We start from the raw sequence: 14893 nt of genomic DNA on the forward strand, positions 1-14893 counted from the left end.
AACATGCACAGTCACTTACACTTGACGGTAACTACATCCTGCGAAGCGCTTTGAGACGTCTCAACGATGTGAGGTTCTAAGTCTAGGCTGACACGTTAGTGCAGTGTTGGAGGAGCATTGCGTTATCAGAGGTGCCGTCCTTCAGAGGACATGTTATACCGAGCTCCCATTTGCCTGTTCGCGTGAATGTTAAAGATCCCGACTATCGGAATGGAGAAGGGAGTTTCATCCCCCAGATAAAATTGGCCATTTGCACTTTATGGCTGTGGGCAAATTAGCGGTCGTGTTGACCTACAAAACCACTACAGGTTCCACTAAATCCTGTAGAGCGCTTTGAGACTTCCTCCTGTTGTGAAAAGCGCTGTAGCAAATACAAAGATTAATATTATTAATGACGATCTTTCTGCAAATCTGCGTGATCTTCAATTGCAAAGCAAAAGTTGGTCTTGTCTGCTATCAACAACAATAACAAATGACGTTTACACAGCGCCTTTCACGTAGGGAAGACATGTCCCAAGACGTTGGACAGTTAGGGATTTGGACCCGAGCTGGGGATTGGGATCAGGAGGGGTGGAACGCAAGGAGGGTAGGGGTGGGGGGGGGTGATTGAAGGTGCAGTCGAAGAGGAGGGTCTTGAGACCGGCTTTGAAGGAGGGAAGGGAGGGGGTGAGGCGAAGGGACTGTGGGATGGAGTTCCACGAGGCGTGGGCAGAGAGGTTGATGGCTCAACCACCGATGGTGGCTGATGTAGAGCAGGCCGGAGCCCGCTGAGCGGGGGGAGCAGACGGGTCTGTTTGGAGTTAGCGGGTTAATCCGTTAAAATGAAGTGGAATTTGGACGGGGGTGGAGAGCGGAGGGAGCTGGATTGGAAACGTATCCAATTGCTTCTGACCCCCTCCCCCTCACCATTCACCCTTCTCTCCTCTCTCCCTAACCATAACTGCATTGAGAGAGAGAAAAAAAGTTCCACTCCATTTCCTTCGAGAACAGTAAACTGCCAATGGAACATGATGCAAGTGAAACAAAAGCTATTTTGTCTAAGAAACTGAAAGACCATTTCATGCAGACTACGAAGCGTGTGCGGGCTGAACAGCCGTCAGAGTAATGTTCCCATCCAGCCACCCTCAGAGAGAGAGAGAGATAGAGAGAGAGAGAGAGAGAGAGCACGAGAGAGAGAACGTGAGAGAGAGCGAGGGAGAGACGGAGAAGAACACGCAACCTAATTGTATCTAAGTTAAAAAAACATATATTTTTTAAAAACTCTTTTAAGGAATTAGGATAATTGTGCACTAAAATTGTGATTTGATTAATTTATTATTGGTAATAATAAGAACAGTAATAATCCTTACGCTTGATACAGCGTCTTATCACGACGTCGAGACGTCTCAAAGCGCTTCACGGGATGCCCTGGAAAGTGGAGTGACTGTGTATTTTGTGTGCATAACGCGGCACAGCAATGCCCAACAAACAAGCCATGGAGCGAGCGACCAATTTTTATTTGGGGGGGGTTGTCGGCCAAACTCCTTTCTCTCTTTGAAGAGTGACACGGAAACTTTAACGTCCACCTGAACAGGCAGGACAGCAACTCGTCCAGAGGACGCACTTCATGTAATTCAATTTAATTCGAATTCACTTAAATGCTCGGATCAATTTCACTTTGAATTAAACTAAAATTGTACAGCTCTTTTAAATGAATCCAGAGAGTTTGAGCCACCGTGTTAAAAATTAATACGTATCCATGACGTGACAAATCAAAGCAGGTTGCATTCAGTCCCTTTTGGAAGTTGCAGATTTCCGATTCGATAGTAAACTTTTGCTCATGAACCTCCAGACCCCGAGCTTTGCCAATGTCCAGCTGTCCCAATAAATTCCACAGAATCTAACAGAAACGCGTTGTTTTTTTTTGGTTTAAAAAAAAAACCCTAATGACTGCAAATTCGTTCAGTGCTTATACGCCAGCTGAGGACGGCCTTCAGTTCACTCCGAAACATTGAAGATATTTTATCTGATCGAAAAAGTCCCTTTAACTCTAACCCCTGAGAAACGAGAGTTGATCTCCTTCACACGGTGCTTTCCCAAGTCCTAAAATCATTAATTATCTGATAATAATAATAATCTTTGCATTTGATAGAGCGCTTTATCATGTCAAAGCGCTTCCCAGAATATACTGCAAAGTGCAGTGACTGTATATTTTGTGGGCTAAACGAGACAGCCTATTGTGCACAGCAGTGTCCCAAAAACAGTTGTGGATTGAATGACACTATTTTTTTTCCTTTGGAGGGATTATTACCACTGGAAAGCGATCCACTAATCGATTAACAACCATGTTCCTACTTACTGCTGGGTGAACAGAGGCACGTGATGTAAGGAAACTTGCCTAAGGTTTCGCCCTGCCGGGAATCGAACCCTGGTCTTCTGGCATATATTAAAAAAAAAGGATTTCTTTGGTTCACAGCGCATAAGATTTCATTGCAAAAATGCCAACCCCAAAATTAACACTTCAAACGGTTTTGTTAAGCACTGATCTACAACATATATCATAATACATCCCTCAGTTCCCATCACCTGAGAGATTTTACCAGTGTCCCTTATAACAGCTATTCTGCACTAAAGTCACGATCAAAGAGGTTTGCTGCACAGTGTATTTCGATAGTTCGAGGATAGTGGAAATCTGGAACTCTCTCTCTCTCCCCCAAAGGGCTGTGGATGCTGGATCCATTCACATTTTCAAGACTGAAGTAGACAGATATTTGTTAGGTCAGGGATATCAAAGGATACGGGGCAAAGGTGGGTAATTAGAGTTGAGGTATGGATCTTATAGAATGGCGGAACAGTCTCAAGGGGCTGAATGGCTGTTCCTATCATATAAATTCTTGCAATAATTTCGATGGCTTTTTTTTTTAAATGTTCACATAATTTATACTTTGTACAGATTTGGACGGGGCGGGAGAAGAAGTTTAAAATAGGATCAAACCAAAGACGGCAGATTATTCAGTGCGCTGTCTGTTAAGACCATTGCAAAGTGCTCTCGTGTATAAATATTTTTTAAAAATGCATGCAACACGGCTTAAAATAGGTAACTCTGTGATATTCATGCCTGAACTATATTCATTGAGGTTCAAAACGTGAACATTTTTTTTAAATTTCAAATCATTCCGTTTAAAAGGAAACCATTTACTTATGTTACAATCTGGCTTTCAAATGATTTTCCTGGAAGAAAAATCTCTCAGGGCTAATTGTTTTCACTACACATCTTTCTGAAAAGCAATTTGCTTATTTTCAACGGTCAGGAATATACTTGGTATATTTAACATGAAACGCATGACTGTTAACATCCTTACTGAATAGAATTTATCTATTTTTACATTGGAGCGAAGGAATGGGGTAGACATACAAACACACACATATATGATATATATATATATTTATCTTCACTATTTGGTTCACTGCCAATGAACCCAATATATATATATATAACAAACATATTATATATACATTATTGTTCCAATTTTAAATCAAGAAGAATTTATTTTATATAACCAAGAATTTATATGTGTAGCACATTTATTCATACGCTTCTGTTAGTCGCAAACAAGTTTTTTGGGTGCAAAGAACTCGATTTCGTTATAATTTCAATTTTCCTGGGGTGTTGTTGGCCATTACAGTAGTGTCACGAGATCTGTAACACCCATCAGCTTTGGGTTTAATGCCTCACCTTCAACAATGCAGCCGCCCCTACTCCCAGACACTGTTTTGGAGTCATAACACCTAGAGAGTGAGGGGTTCAACTTCCGACATAGGTGCCTTGAACTCATAACCTTCTAACCCAAAGGTGAGTCAATTGTCGTTGAGCTACTGTCAATTGAGCCAGGCTGATACCTTGTACGTACTCACAAATAACACAGGTACCATGTGGCGCACATTCAGACATCACGTATGAACACTCCGATTTAAGTCAAACACTAGTTGTCAATCTGACTACCTTTATACAACCTTTCTAGGTGTGGAAAGGAAATAGAGAGGACGAGCCTTGCTCCAGAAAAATACAGTGCTGCACTAAATATATCTCGATGAACAAAACTGTTGTGAGAGAGTTCAGCTCCGACCAGCATTGATCTGTGTGGCCCGGAACTGAAACAGTTTGATATTCTTGCGTCTGATACAGCGCCTGATCACACCGTTGAGACTTCTCGAAGCGCTTCACAGAATATACTGCAAACTGAATCGACTGTGTATTTTGTGGGCGAAACGCGGCAGCCAATTGCGCACAGAGATATCCCACAAACAGACGTGGATTGAGCGACCGCATATGTTTTTTTGAAGGGATTATCACCCCCGGAAAGCGATCCGGCAGTCGACTAGTTGTTTAACATTAAAGCGGTTTCAACAATAACACAAAACTCACTCCTAAACTACAGTCACTTACTCACACTCTCAAGATGAAACAAAACAAAACATTTTTCTCCCTCTTGCAGTGTAATTTGTATAGACTGGAGCCCAGTGTGCGGATCCAACTCCAAGCCAAACCACTCAAATCAATATTATTTCAATGTAAACAGCGTAAGTTTCCATTTTTTTAAAAACAAATCAAAATCCACTATTTATTTCACATCCTAACACATCCTTGCTTTAATTTGTTTTAACTGCTGGGTTTCTTTGAAGTTTGCAAATGATGAGAAATACCTTTCTGCAATTAAAAAATATATAAAATCAGAATATTGTGTAATGTGTATATATTTACATATAATAATAATCCTTACATTTGATATAGCGCCTTATCACATTGATGAGACATCTCAAAGCACTTCACAGAATATATTGCAAAGTGAATTGATTGTGTATTTGTGGCCATATCTAAATATATAATATACGGTATAAATATATATATATATATAATACGGGAGTGGGATGGTTAAATAGTTAAAATAAAATGTTTTTTGGGGAACACTTTAAAAATCAGTGAGAATTGCAGTAATCTATAAAATACATTCAATTAAATCATCCAACAATCAGGATCAGACAAGATAGGAATTGGAAGTTTTAAGCAACACAAAATGTACTTTTAAATAAAAGTATCATTTAACAAACCATTGGGCAGGAAAACATGGGACATTTGTGCTATAGATCAGCAATCGATCTGCAATCGATGTCGTTTGACTCACTTTTTAATGTGGCCATTGAGCTTGTTTTGGAGTACAGTAAACTTCACATGAGTCATATCATTTGGAACCATATATTTAATACGACTTATGCAAAATATGAGTGATGTGAAACTTATTAGTAATAGGAAATATAAACAGGAACTGGGCAGATGTACAACTTAGGCGATCATACGATTCACACAGATCAGACTTATGTGAGTTTTACTATATTTTGGTCAAAAGCAACTCTATGATTCTCCAACAGAAGGTTCAACTTACGGCATCTTTAAACATTGCTTCCCTACAGACACACACACAACCACATCCCACAATCTTTACTGCAAGAGCTCATTTTGTAGGCAACTTACATTGTATTAAAATGTGTATTAAAATTAAACAATTTCTATTTGTCTTGTTAAAGCTCCCTTTTCTCTCTCTCTCTCACTCTCTCTCATACACACAATTAAATCGGAACAAGGGCTAATGTGGAGTCCTGTAGCTCAGCGGTTGGAGGACTCGCCTCGCAAGCGAGAGGACCTGGGTTTGATTCCTGGGCAGGACGAAAGGTTGGGCAAGTTTCCTTACTCCACACGCCTGTTTACCCAGCAGTAAGTAGGGACCAGGTTCTTAGTCGCTTGGCGGATCACTTTTCCTGAGGTAATCATTCCTTAGCAACAAACAAATGAACTAAACAATAATAATTTGGTCACTGAATCCACGACTGTTTGTGGGACACTGCTCTGCTCAATGGGCTGCCACGTTTCGCCCACAAAATGCACAGCCAATTCACTTTGCCGTCTATTCTGTGAGGCGCTTTGAAACGTCTCGAAGACATGATAAGGCGCTATATCAGATGCCGGGTGTATTATTATTTTAGTATCGTTTTATTATTGTTATTACAACAAGCGAAAGGCGGCTATCTGGCCCGTCACGTCTGTGCTGCTGCTCACCACTTTTCTCAATCCCTTTACTAAAACTAATCCAACACTCTCCAGCTCTCTCTCTCTCTCTCTCCCCCAAATTCCTTAAGCTTTTTACTGCTCGGGTGTTTGTCTGGTTCCGTTTTGAACGGTTCTATTGATCCGGTCTCGGTAGCCGCTTGTGGCAATAATAATAATTTTTGCATTTGATATAGCGTCTTATCACGTCGTTGAGACATCTCAAAGCACTTCAAAGGATATACTTTGATTGACTGTATATTTTACGGATTTCAAAGCCTTTGATTGAAGAAATCCCTTCTAATCTCTCCCCTTAATGGTTCTGCTACCACAATCCCGAGACTCTCATCACGGATTCCACCCCCCACCCCAGCCCAGTTTTTTTTAATATTACAAAGAATCCAGTTCGCTGTTAGTAGACAATTGGAAAAATTGCTAGGAAATATTTTTACATCCTAGAGGAACCAACGTAGCTGAATAAATATTCTCCAAACGCCAGCTCAACTCAATGCCCACAAATCTATTTATAAAAATTGATTTCATCGTATGAATTTATTTATATTATAAAAACAAATGTTTGTGGGACGTTGCAATTGCTGTAAGCAATTGGCAGCCGCGATTTGCCCACAAAACACAATTCACTTCACTTCATAAAGTCAATTCGCTTTACAGTGCATCATTTGAGAGGTTTTGAGACATCTCAACCACATGATAAGGCACTTTATCGAATTCAAGGATTACTATTGTTATGTAACAGGTACAAATATCATTCCAATTCTGACTTGGAATCCACAAAATATACAGTCAACCAATCCACTTTACAATATATCCGGTGAAGTGTTTGAGACGGTCTTAATAGCTTGACATGGGTTCAGCTCTCTCTGTAAATCCTTTCAGTGACAGAAAGGCAAAGGCCAAATCCTGGAAGTCAACCGTTGATTGCTGTGAAAGCTTATTCAATAGGTAGCATTAAATTGCCTAAAATGCAACTACGTGCTGAGGGTGGGAGAGAGGAGGGAGGGAGGGAGGGAAAGGGGGAATGCGAGATATTAATGGAATTGGTTTAGAGATTTTATCCTGTGCGTTAAAGTTTGGCTGAGTTTGGAATTTCTGGAAAATAGACACTATTGGCTTGGTAAGGTTTCTGCCACAACATATACAGTCCATTCACTTTACAGTGTAATATAATAATAATAATCCTTGCATTTGATATGGAGCCTTATCACGTCTTCGAGACGTCTCAAAGTGCTTCACAGAATATACTGTAAAGTGAATTGAACGTATATTTGTGTTTCCTGTGAAGCGCTTTGAGACATGATAAGGCGCTATATCAAATGCAAGGATTATTATTATTATTCACTTTAGAAAATCCACATGAAAGCCAGACAGTTCGAACCTCTCTCCTGGTGTTGATTGCAAAGCAGAACATTAATACATCTCCCCATTCGTCTCTCTAGGCTCCTTACCAATGAAAGGTTAGTGAGGAAGGGAGGGAAAAAAAACCTTTAATATTGGATTCTGGTAACGCGCGCGTTGAAATTGTTTCTCTCTCTCCCACTCTCCTTCTCTCCGCTCCCTCCCCCCACCCCGCCCGCCCACCCCGACTCCCTGCTCTCCCCTCGCTCTCCGGCCCCCATCGGCGGCTGGACATCGTACAAAAAAAAAATCCTCTTTGACAAAAGGGCTCTCGTCTCGAATCCCTCCCCCACCCGGGTAAGTCTGAAAACCTACAGCTGCACAAACCCGACCGACTCGTAAAAGAAGAAAAGAAACGAAAGGAAAAGATCAGCAAGTGTTTTCTCCGATATGTTCTCTAATATCACCAAACCCTGCGGAGTGGGGGTTAAAACTGCGCGTCCGTTAAAACTAAGGTTAAAAGAAAATATATATATATAAATATATATCTCTATTATCGCGATCATTCGGTCTCCAACCAACCCTGACAGGAACATAACTCATTCGCTCAAAATACTGACCCAGCCCTGCCCAGCCTAGCACCAGGGAGCTGACACAAACTGCCCTTATACCACATTCTGTCCTGACCCCGTTTGATCCGACTGCATTGAGTACATCACCACATTGTCTCCCGATACATTTGTTTTGAACAAAAGCACACATTAAAAACGTTAGCCGTTTCTCTCTCTCTCTCGCTCGGTCCCGTTTACCTCTGGACGACGTGAGGTTGAGGAGGGGCGACGTTGGAAGCCATGTCATTGTCCGAGACGTTGGAAGCCATGTCTCCTTCTCTGTCGATGGCCCCTTTGCCCGGTCGCTTCTCAAAGCCACAGTCGCTGCTCTGTTTCTTCATGCCCGGTGCTTAACCTTTTGTGTGTTTTTTTTAAAAAAAGTGACGCACACAGTCCAGTCCCACAGTCGATCACCAAGAACGCTCCCTCCCTCCCCTCCCTCCCTCCCTCCCTCCCTCACCACCCCCACAACCTTCCCCCACTCCCGCCCTCTGCACTGTTCTCAGCTTTAAGGGATTGAAAGTACGTGACTCAAGAGCGCAAAGGTCCCAAGTTCAACTTCTACCCCCCAAAATGTGCCAAAACTTCCCTCTGACCAGCTTGACTGGCTGACCCTCTGAAAGACGGCTTCAAAGGAGCCCTCACTAGGACCTGGAGACTGATTCCGATAGAGAGAGCTGCTGGACGCCACATAAAAGTGCCTGAGCCGAGTTCTGGCAGATAGGCTGAGCTGGTGCTCAGGGCTGCACTCAGCAGTGACTGTCCCAGGGCCACATACACACAGTCACAGACGCACAGACGCACACACGCACCCCCACACACACACACACACAGGCTATAGCTGATGCGTCTGGAATGCTATTAGTCACCCAGTAGGTGTGGGATCAGTTTGAGTTGAGAGCAGCTGTTCTGCTGATACCTCACACAGCAGCTGGATCACATTCCTGGCCGGTGTCATGGCTTTCCTGACCAGCGCAGGAACAGGTCGCCTGTCTTCCTCGATTGCTCATCCTCCCCAAGTACACACCGACACATACACACACACACCGACATATACACACACACGCACACTGACATATACACACACACACACCGACATATACACACACACCGACATATATACACACACACACCGACATATACACACACATATACACACCGACATATACACACACACACACCAACATACACATATACACATCAAATAAATTCACACACAACCTCCCCCGAACAAATACATACACATACATACAAACCAACATATGTACACACACACACCAACAAATATACACACACATACACACACACAACATACACACTTCCCAACAAATGCACACACATCACAGAGTGCACACACCAACATTTTATTATTATAACAAGCACACTCACACCTACATATACACACACACATGCACCCAAACAAATGCACACGCACATCCCAACACGCACACACACACACACCAACAGAAACCAATGCATATCTGTCCCAACATATAACATACATACATATCCCAACACACACCGACACTCTCACTCTTCCATGTGCACACTCATTTATTCTCACATATATGCTCTCACACAAACATTTTTACTCTCACATACACATTCGCTCTCACACGCATAAACAGAATGAAAATTGCTGATTAAAAGTAAGTTGGCTTTCACGGGGTTTAACTGTAGTGGTATGGATTAGCAGCTAAATCAAATGATCTATTGATCTAGTGTTTATTGAAAGAGACAATAATGACAAGCAATGCTGCTGAATGTTAATTAAGAGCTTTGCCTTATTTGCTTTCTGCTCAAGTGATTCTGATTAATAATAATCCTTGCATCTGTTGTTCAACATTTAAACCTCTTAAAAGCAAATCATGGTAATCAGCTATCAAGTGAAGTGACTGTGGATTTGTAGGCAAACACGACAGCCCTTTTATGCAGAGCAGGGTCCTGCAAACAACCAGCCATTTAACAATTTATTAATAATAACAATTATAATTATGCTTGCATTATCATGTTGTTGAGACCTCTCAAAGCGTTTCATAGAACATGTCGTAAAGTGTGTATTGACTGTATATTTTTGTGGCAAAAGGAGGCAACCAATTGCGCACAGTAATGTCCCACAGACAGCCGTGGATTGAGTGACAACACGGTTCTTCTGGAGGGATTATTACCGGCGGAAAAGCGATCCGCCAATTGACTAACAACGGGTGCCTAGTTACTGCTAGATAAAGAGGCTTGTGGAGTAAGGTTTCGCCCTGCTCGGGAATCCAACCTGGGTCCTCTCTCTTGTGAGGCGAGTGCTCTATCTAACCACTACGCTACAGGACAGAAACCGTTTTATATTATTTACCACCGAGCAGTTGCATATGGATAATACTTACATGGTTCTTGCAGGATTAGAACAATAGTGTCCTCTACAGGGTGTAACCCATGGTTGCTCCCAGGTCTACCTACCTACAGCTGGATTGAAACCTTCTCTAGCATTGCCCGACCATCGCTTTTAGGGGTTTAAATGAACAGGCGAATGGTAATAGTCGCGCATTGATTAATTATGATGAAAAAATCTATTGAAAGGAGGAGGAAGATGGCTCGTTCCTCGTCTCACGGAAGGAGGTAATAAATAAACCAAGGTAATAAATAAGTAAAGGAATAAATAAATAAATAAATAATAAAATAAATAAATGATGATGATGATGATAATAATTTGGTCACTCAATCTCCACGACCGTTTGTCGGACGCTGCAGTGCGCAGTTGGCTGCCGCGTTTCGCCCACAAAATACACAGTCGGTTCACCTTCCGGCGTATTCGGCGAAGCGCTTTGTGACGTCTCGAAGACGTGATAAGGCGCTGCATCAAATGCAAAGTTTATTATATATTTTTATAATAAGTTTATTATTACAAGATAAAAACACTTACTTCTACTTTATCCAAGTTCATGGTGGTGGGGGGGGGGGGGGGGGGGGGGAGTGGGAGCGAGAGGTGGTGGAGAGGGTGAAAGGAATTAATTTCAGATAGAGAAGAAACGGGGAGATACTAATAATAATAATCGTTGCATTTGATACAGCACCTTATCACGCCTTCGAGACGTCTCAAAACTCTTCACAGAATATACTGTAAAGTAAATTGTATGTTTTGTGGGCGAAATGTTGTCAAGTGTTCCTTCCTCGAGACTCTTTTCTGAACACTAGCTGAGGCATTAATGTCCTAGTAAATTTTCGTTACCTTCTGTGCCCGGGACAAACTAATTGAGCACATGGCAGAGATCAAAGTCGAGACCTTTCTGGCCTCTAAGCCCGACAAGGCAGACACTAATCCACTGAGCCAATTGGGACCAAGGCATTTCCGCAACAGTTGGAAAAATAATAATAATCCTTGCATTTGCTATAGAACCTTATCAGGTCATTGAGATGCCTGAAAGCGCTTCACAGAATATACTGTGGAGAGAATTGACTAGGACTTTTTTGGGTGAAGAGGTTATTACCCCCAGAAAAGGGATCCGCCAATCGACTAACAACCGAGTTCCAACTTACTGCTGGGTAAACAGAGGCGTGTGGAGTAAGGAAACTGCCCGGGAATTGAACCCGGGTCCTCTCGCTTGCGAGGCGAACGCTCTAACCACTGAGCTCCTTAATAATGGGTATTGGCGCGTGCTGGAGCTTTTGGTAAAATCTGGGTAAAATATTTTACAAACCAGGGGCGTAAACCAACTCCGCTGCCTTTACTGGGTTTAGTCCCCAAATGACTTCCGTCGTGCTTTCAGGTTCAAAAGGAACAGAGGCACAGTGAGCGAGTGGGTTGAGTTTCAAAGGGCAATGGTTGGTGAGCTCTGCGGTGCGAGAGTGGGGGGGTGGGGGGGAAAAATCACTGTAATTTGTCCAGCTGACCTTCAGGAAATCCAGCAAAAAAATGATTAGGTTTCAAGAGGCTTAAATCTTCAGGCATTTCATTTTCCGGCTACCAACCAACCCCAATTAAGCCCCAGCAGCTGCAGCTAAAACGTCTGCAAACAGTTCACTTTATTACTTACAAAACAAGTAACTTTTTGTTTAGGTGGGTGGCGATTATTCCACTCTACCATCCCAGCCCCCTCACCCCCCCCCCCCAACCCTCTCACCACCCACCCCCACCCACCCACACACCCACCCGCCCGCCCGCAAACACATAACAAAAGGCCTGCAGTGTGATCCGCTGTGAATAAACCTCGCGAACAAACATTTGGTCCACATTTTGAAACAATTCGAGTTTTGCTCCATTTTAGTGAAAGTGAAAAGAAAAACAAATTCAATCGATAAATGATAATTCATTGCACTGAAAAGTGAACGACCAATTTATCCGGAGGATAGCCGGTCAAGACGCCTACTAACCCTCCTTAAATGGCACCTAAACAGGCAGATGGGACGTCGGTTTGAACATCCCACCCAACATTGCAACGCTCCTCCAGCAACTACACTGGAGTTTCAACTTGGACTGTAAGTCTCAGTCTTCAGACATGGAGCTCGAACCTACGAGATTCTCACCCAGAGGCAAAAGTACTACTAACTGAGCTAAGGTGACACCCGTTATATTTTTAGTAGGAGTCCTGTAGCTCAGTGGTTAGAGCACTCACCTCGCAAGCAAAAGGATTCCCGGGCGGAACGAGACCGTAGGCAAGTTTCCTGACTCCACAAGCCTCTGTTTACTTAGCAGTAAATAGGAACCTGGTTGTTAGTCGATTGGTGGATCCTTTTCTGGGAGTAAAAATCCCTTCAAAAAAATGTAATTAATTAATAATAATTTAGTCTTTCAATCCTCGACTGTTTGTACGTGACTGGCTGCCGCGTTTCGCCCACAAAATACAGTCAATTCGCTTTACAGTACATTGTGTGAAGCGCTTTAAGACGTCTCAATGACGTGATGAGGCGCTATATAAAATGCAAGAATTTATTATTATTATTATTTTGGGTGTGTGCAACTTTGTGAGAAAGACTGCACAAATCTATTCATAATACCGAGGTATAAATCCAGAGGTGCTAACCTTGGGGAGACGTTAAGCTGAGGCCATTCGGGAGACGTTAAGCTGAGGCCATTAAAAAAAATCCCACAACTTTATCTGAAAAGAAGAAGGAAGTTTCTCCCAGTGTTTTGACCCAACAATACACCAGATAAACTGATCATTCACTCTGTGGCTGTTTTCTGCGCAAATTGGCTGCTGCATTTTGCCTACAAAACACACAGTCGTCATTCCAGACAGCAATCAGCTGTGAGTTGCTTTGACACAGTTTGACGTAATTGGCTCGGTATCAAATGCAAGGGATGTTAACGTTAATATGCAAATGGCTACGGTGTTCGACGACAGATAAAAGTCACTGCACTTGATGGCGATTATTTAGTGACACGTGGCAATTAGTTTCAGCCTGGCTCATTAATTACTGCCACACAACAAATAGTGTGTCAGCCTGGCTCAGTTGGTAACACTCTTGTCTCTGAGTCAGAAGTTTGTGGGCTCAAGCGCCATGTCGGGACTTAGAACACGTATTGTCCATACTGATACTCCTCGTGATGTGCTGTATTTTTCGGATGCGACATTAAACCCAGGTGGACGTTAAAGATCTCACGGCGCTACTTGAAAGAGAAGGGAATTTCTCCCTCCCGGTGTCCTGGCCAACAATCCCCCAAATAAAATCGATCACTCACTTCATGGCTGTTTGTGGGACATTGCTGTGCACAAGTTGGCTGCCGTGTTTGCCCACAAATCACACAGTCACTGCACTTCACAGTAAATCATGTTTAGCACTTTGGGACGTCCTCCCAACATGAAAGGCGTATACCAAATGTAAGGATGATTGTTAGTATTATTGAAGCTTGTTGAAACGTTTCAATGTGATAAGGCACTGTATCAAGAACACATGTTCTTTCTCGTGCGCCCAGCTTAATCCTTTATTCGCCCTGCCTTAAGGGAACTGCTATGGTCGGATTCTCATTGAGAGCTGGCAGAGGGTGCGTGTGTGTGTGCGCGTCTCTGTGCCCTTTTTGTTTTCACTAAGAACGAATTAGCACTTTGAAAGCAATGAAAACAACAAGCCATTATCCAGAGAATGTAACACCCAGAACTTAAGCTGTCCTGCCGGAATCATAAAATTTTACAGCACAGAAGGAAACCATTTGGCACATTAGAAGAATAATAATAATCCTTGCATTTGATATAGCCCCTTATCACGCTTCTCAAAGCGCTCCACAGAATATACCATAAAGTGGATTGACTGTATATTTTGTGGGCGAAGCGCGGCAGCCGATTGCACACAGCAGCGTCCCACAAACGGTCGTGGATTGAGTAACCAAATTATTTATTTATTTATTTACACTGTGGACCTATCCCGCTGCCCTTTTTTCTTCCTTCAGATATTGGTCTAACGTCCTTTCAGAAAAGCTTCCCCCTAGACTGACCCCAAAACCACTTCCGTGACGGATTGAGAGGAGTGTTTTAGAGTTGCGCGCTCATCTTTTCACACCACAAAATTGATTTTTCTGAGGAGCTTAACCCTGGACGCTATGGAAGGGAACTCAAAACTAATACATCACATCCCTTGTCTCTTGGACACTCGTTCCAGAAATGTCAGGAATTTTGCAATTGTCTGGTGAATGCGGAGATTGAGGTGGAAGCAGTTCTCTTCCAGTGTCCTGGCCAACAATCTCACAGAAGCAAAATTGGTCGTTCGCTTCTTGGCTGACCTGTTCACCTGCAAAATACACAGTCACTGCACTTGGCAGAAACTTTGTGAAGCGCTTTGAGAGTCTCATAGTGTCCTTTAGGCATTATGATGCTTGCCAGACAGTGATATCAATAGCAAGCAATGTGCTTTTAGAGGGTTA

The 14893-nt window shown here is 42.7% G+C and overlaps 1 protein-coding gene across 1 annotated transcript in view; it reads right to left on the minus strand.

The window, feature by feature from the left end:
- Positions 1-8477, minus strand: part of rbm20 (RNA binding motif protein 20) — a 78570-nt gene extending 70093 nt beyond the window's left edge. Inside the window, exon 1 of the mRNA XM_007903613.2 lies at positions 8245-8477. Coding sequence (XP_007901804.2) covers positions 8245-8387 — 143 coding nt within the window. The 5' untranslated portion in view covers positions 8388-8477. The remainder of the gene's footprint in view (positions 1-8244) is intronic.
- Positions 8478-14893: the final 6416 nt, after the last annotated feature.

The sequence above is a fragment of the Callorhinchus milii genome, unplaced genomic scaffold, assembly GCF_018977255.1.
Source record: "Callorhinchus milii isolate IMCB2004 unplaced genomic scaffold, IMCB_Cmil_1.0 Scaffold7, whole genome shotgun sequence".
Taxonomy (NCBI): domain Eukaryota; kingdom Metazoa; phylum Chordata; class Chondrichthyes; order Chimaeriformes; family Callorhinchidae; genus Callorhinchus; species Callorhinchus milii.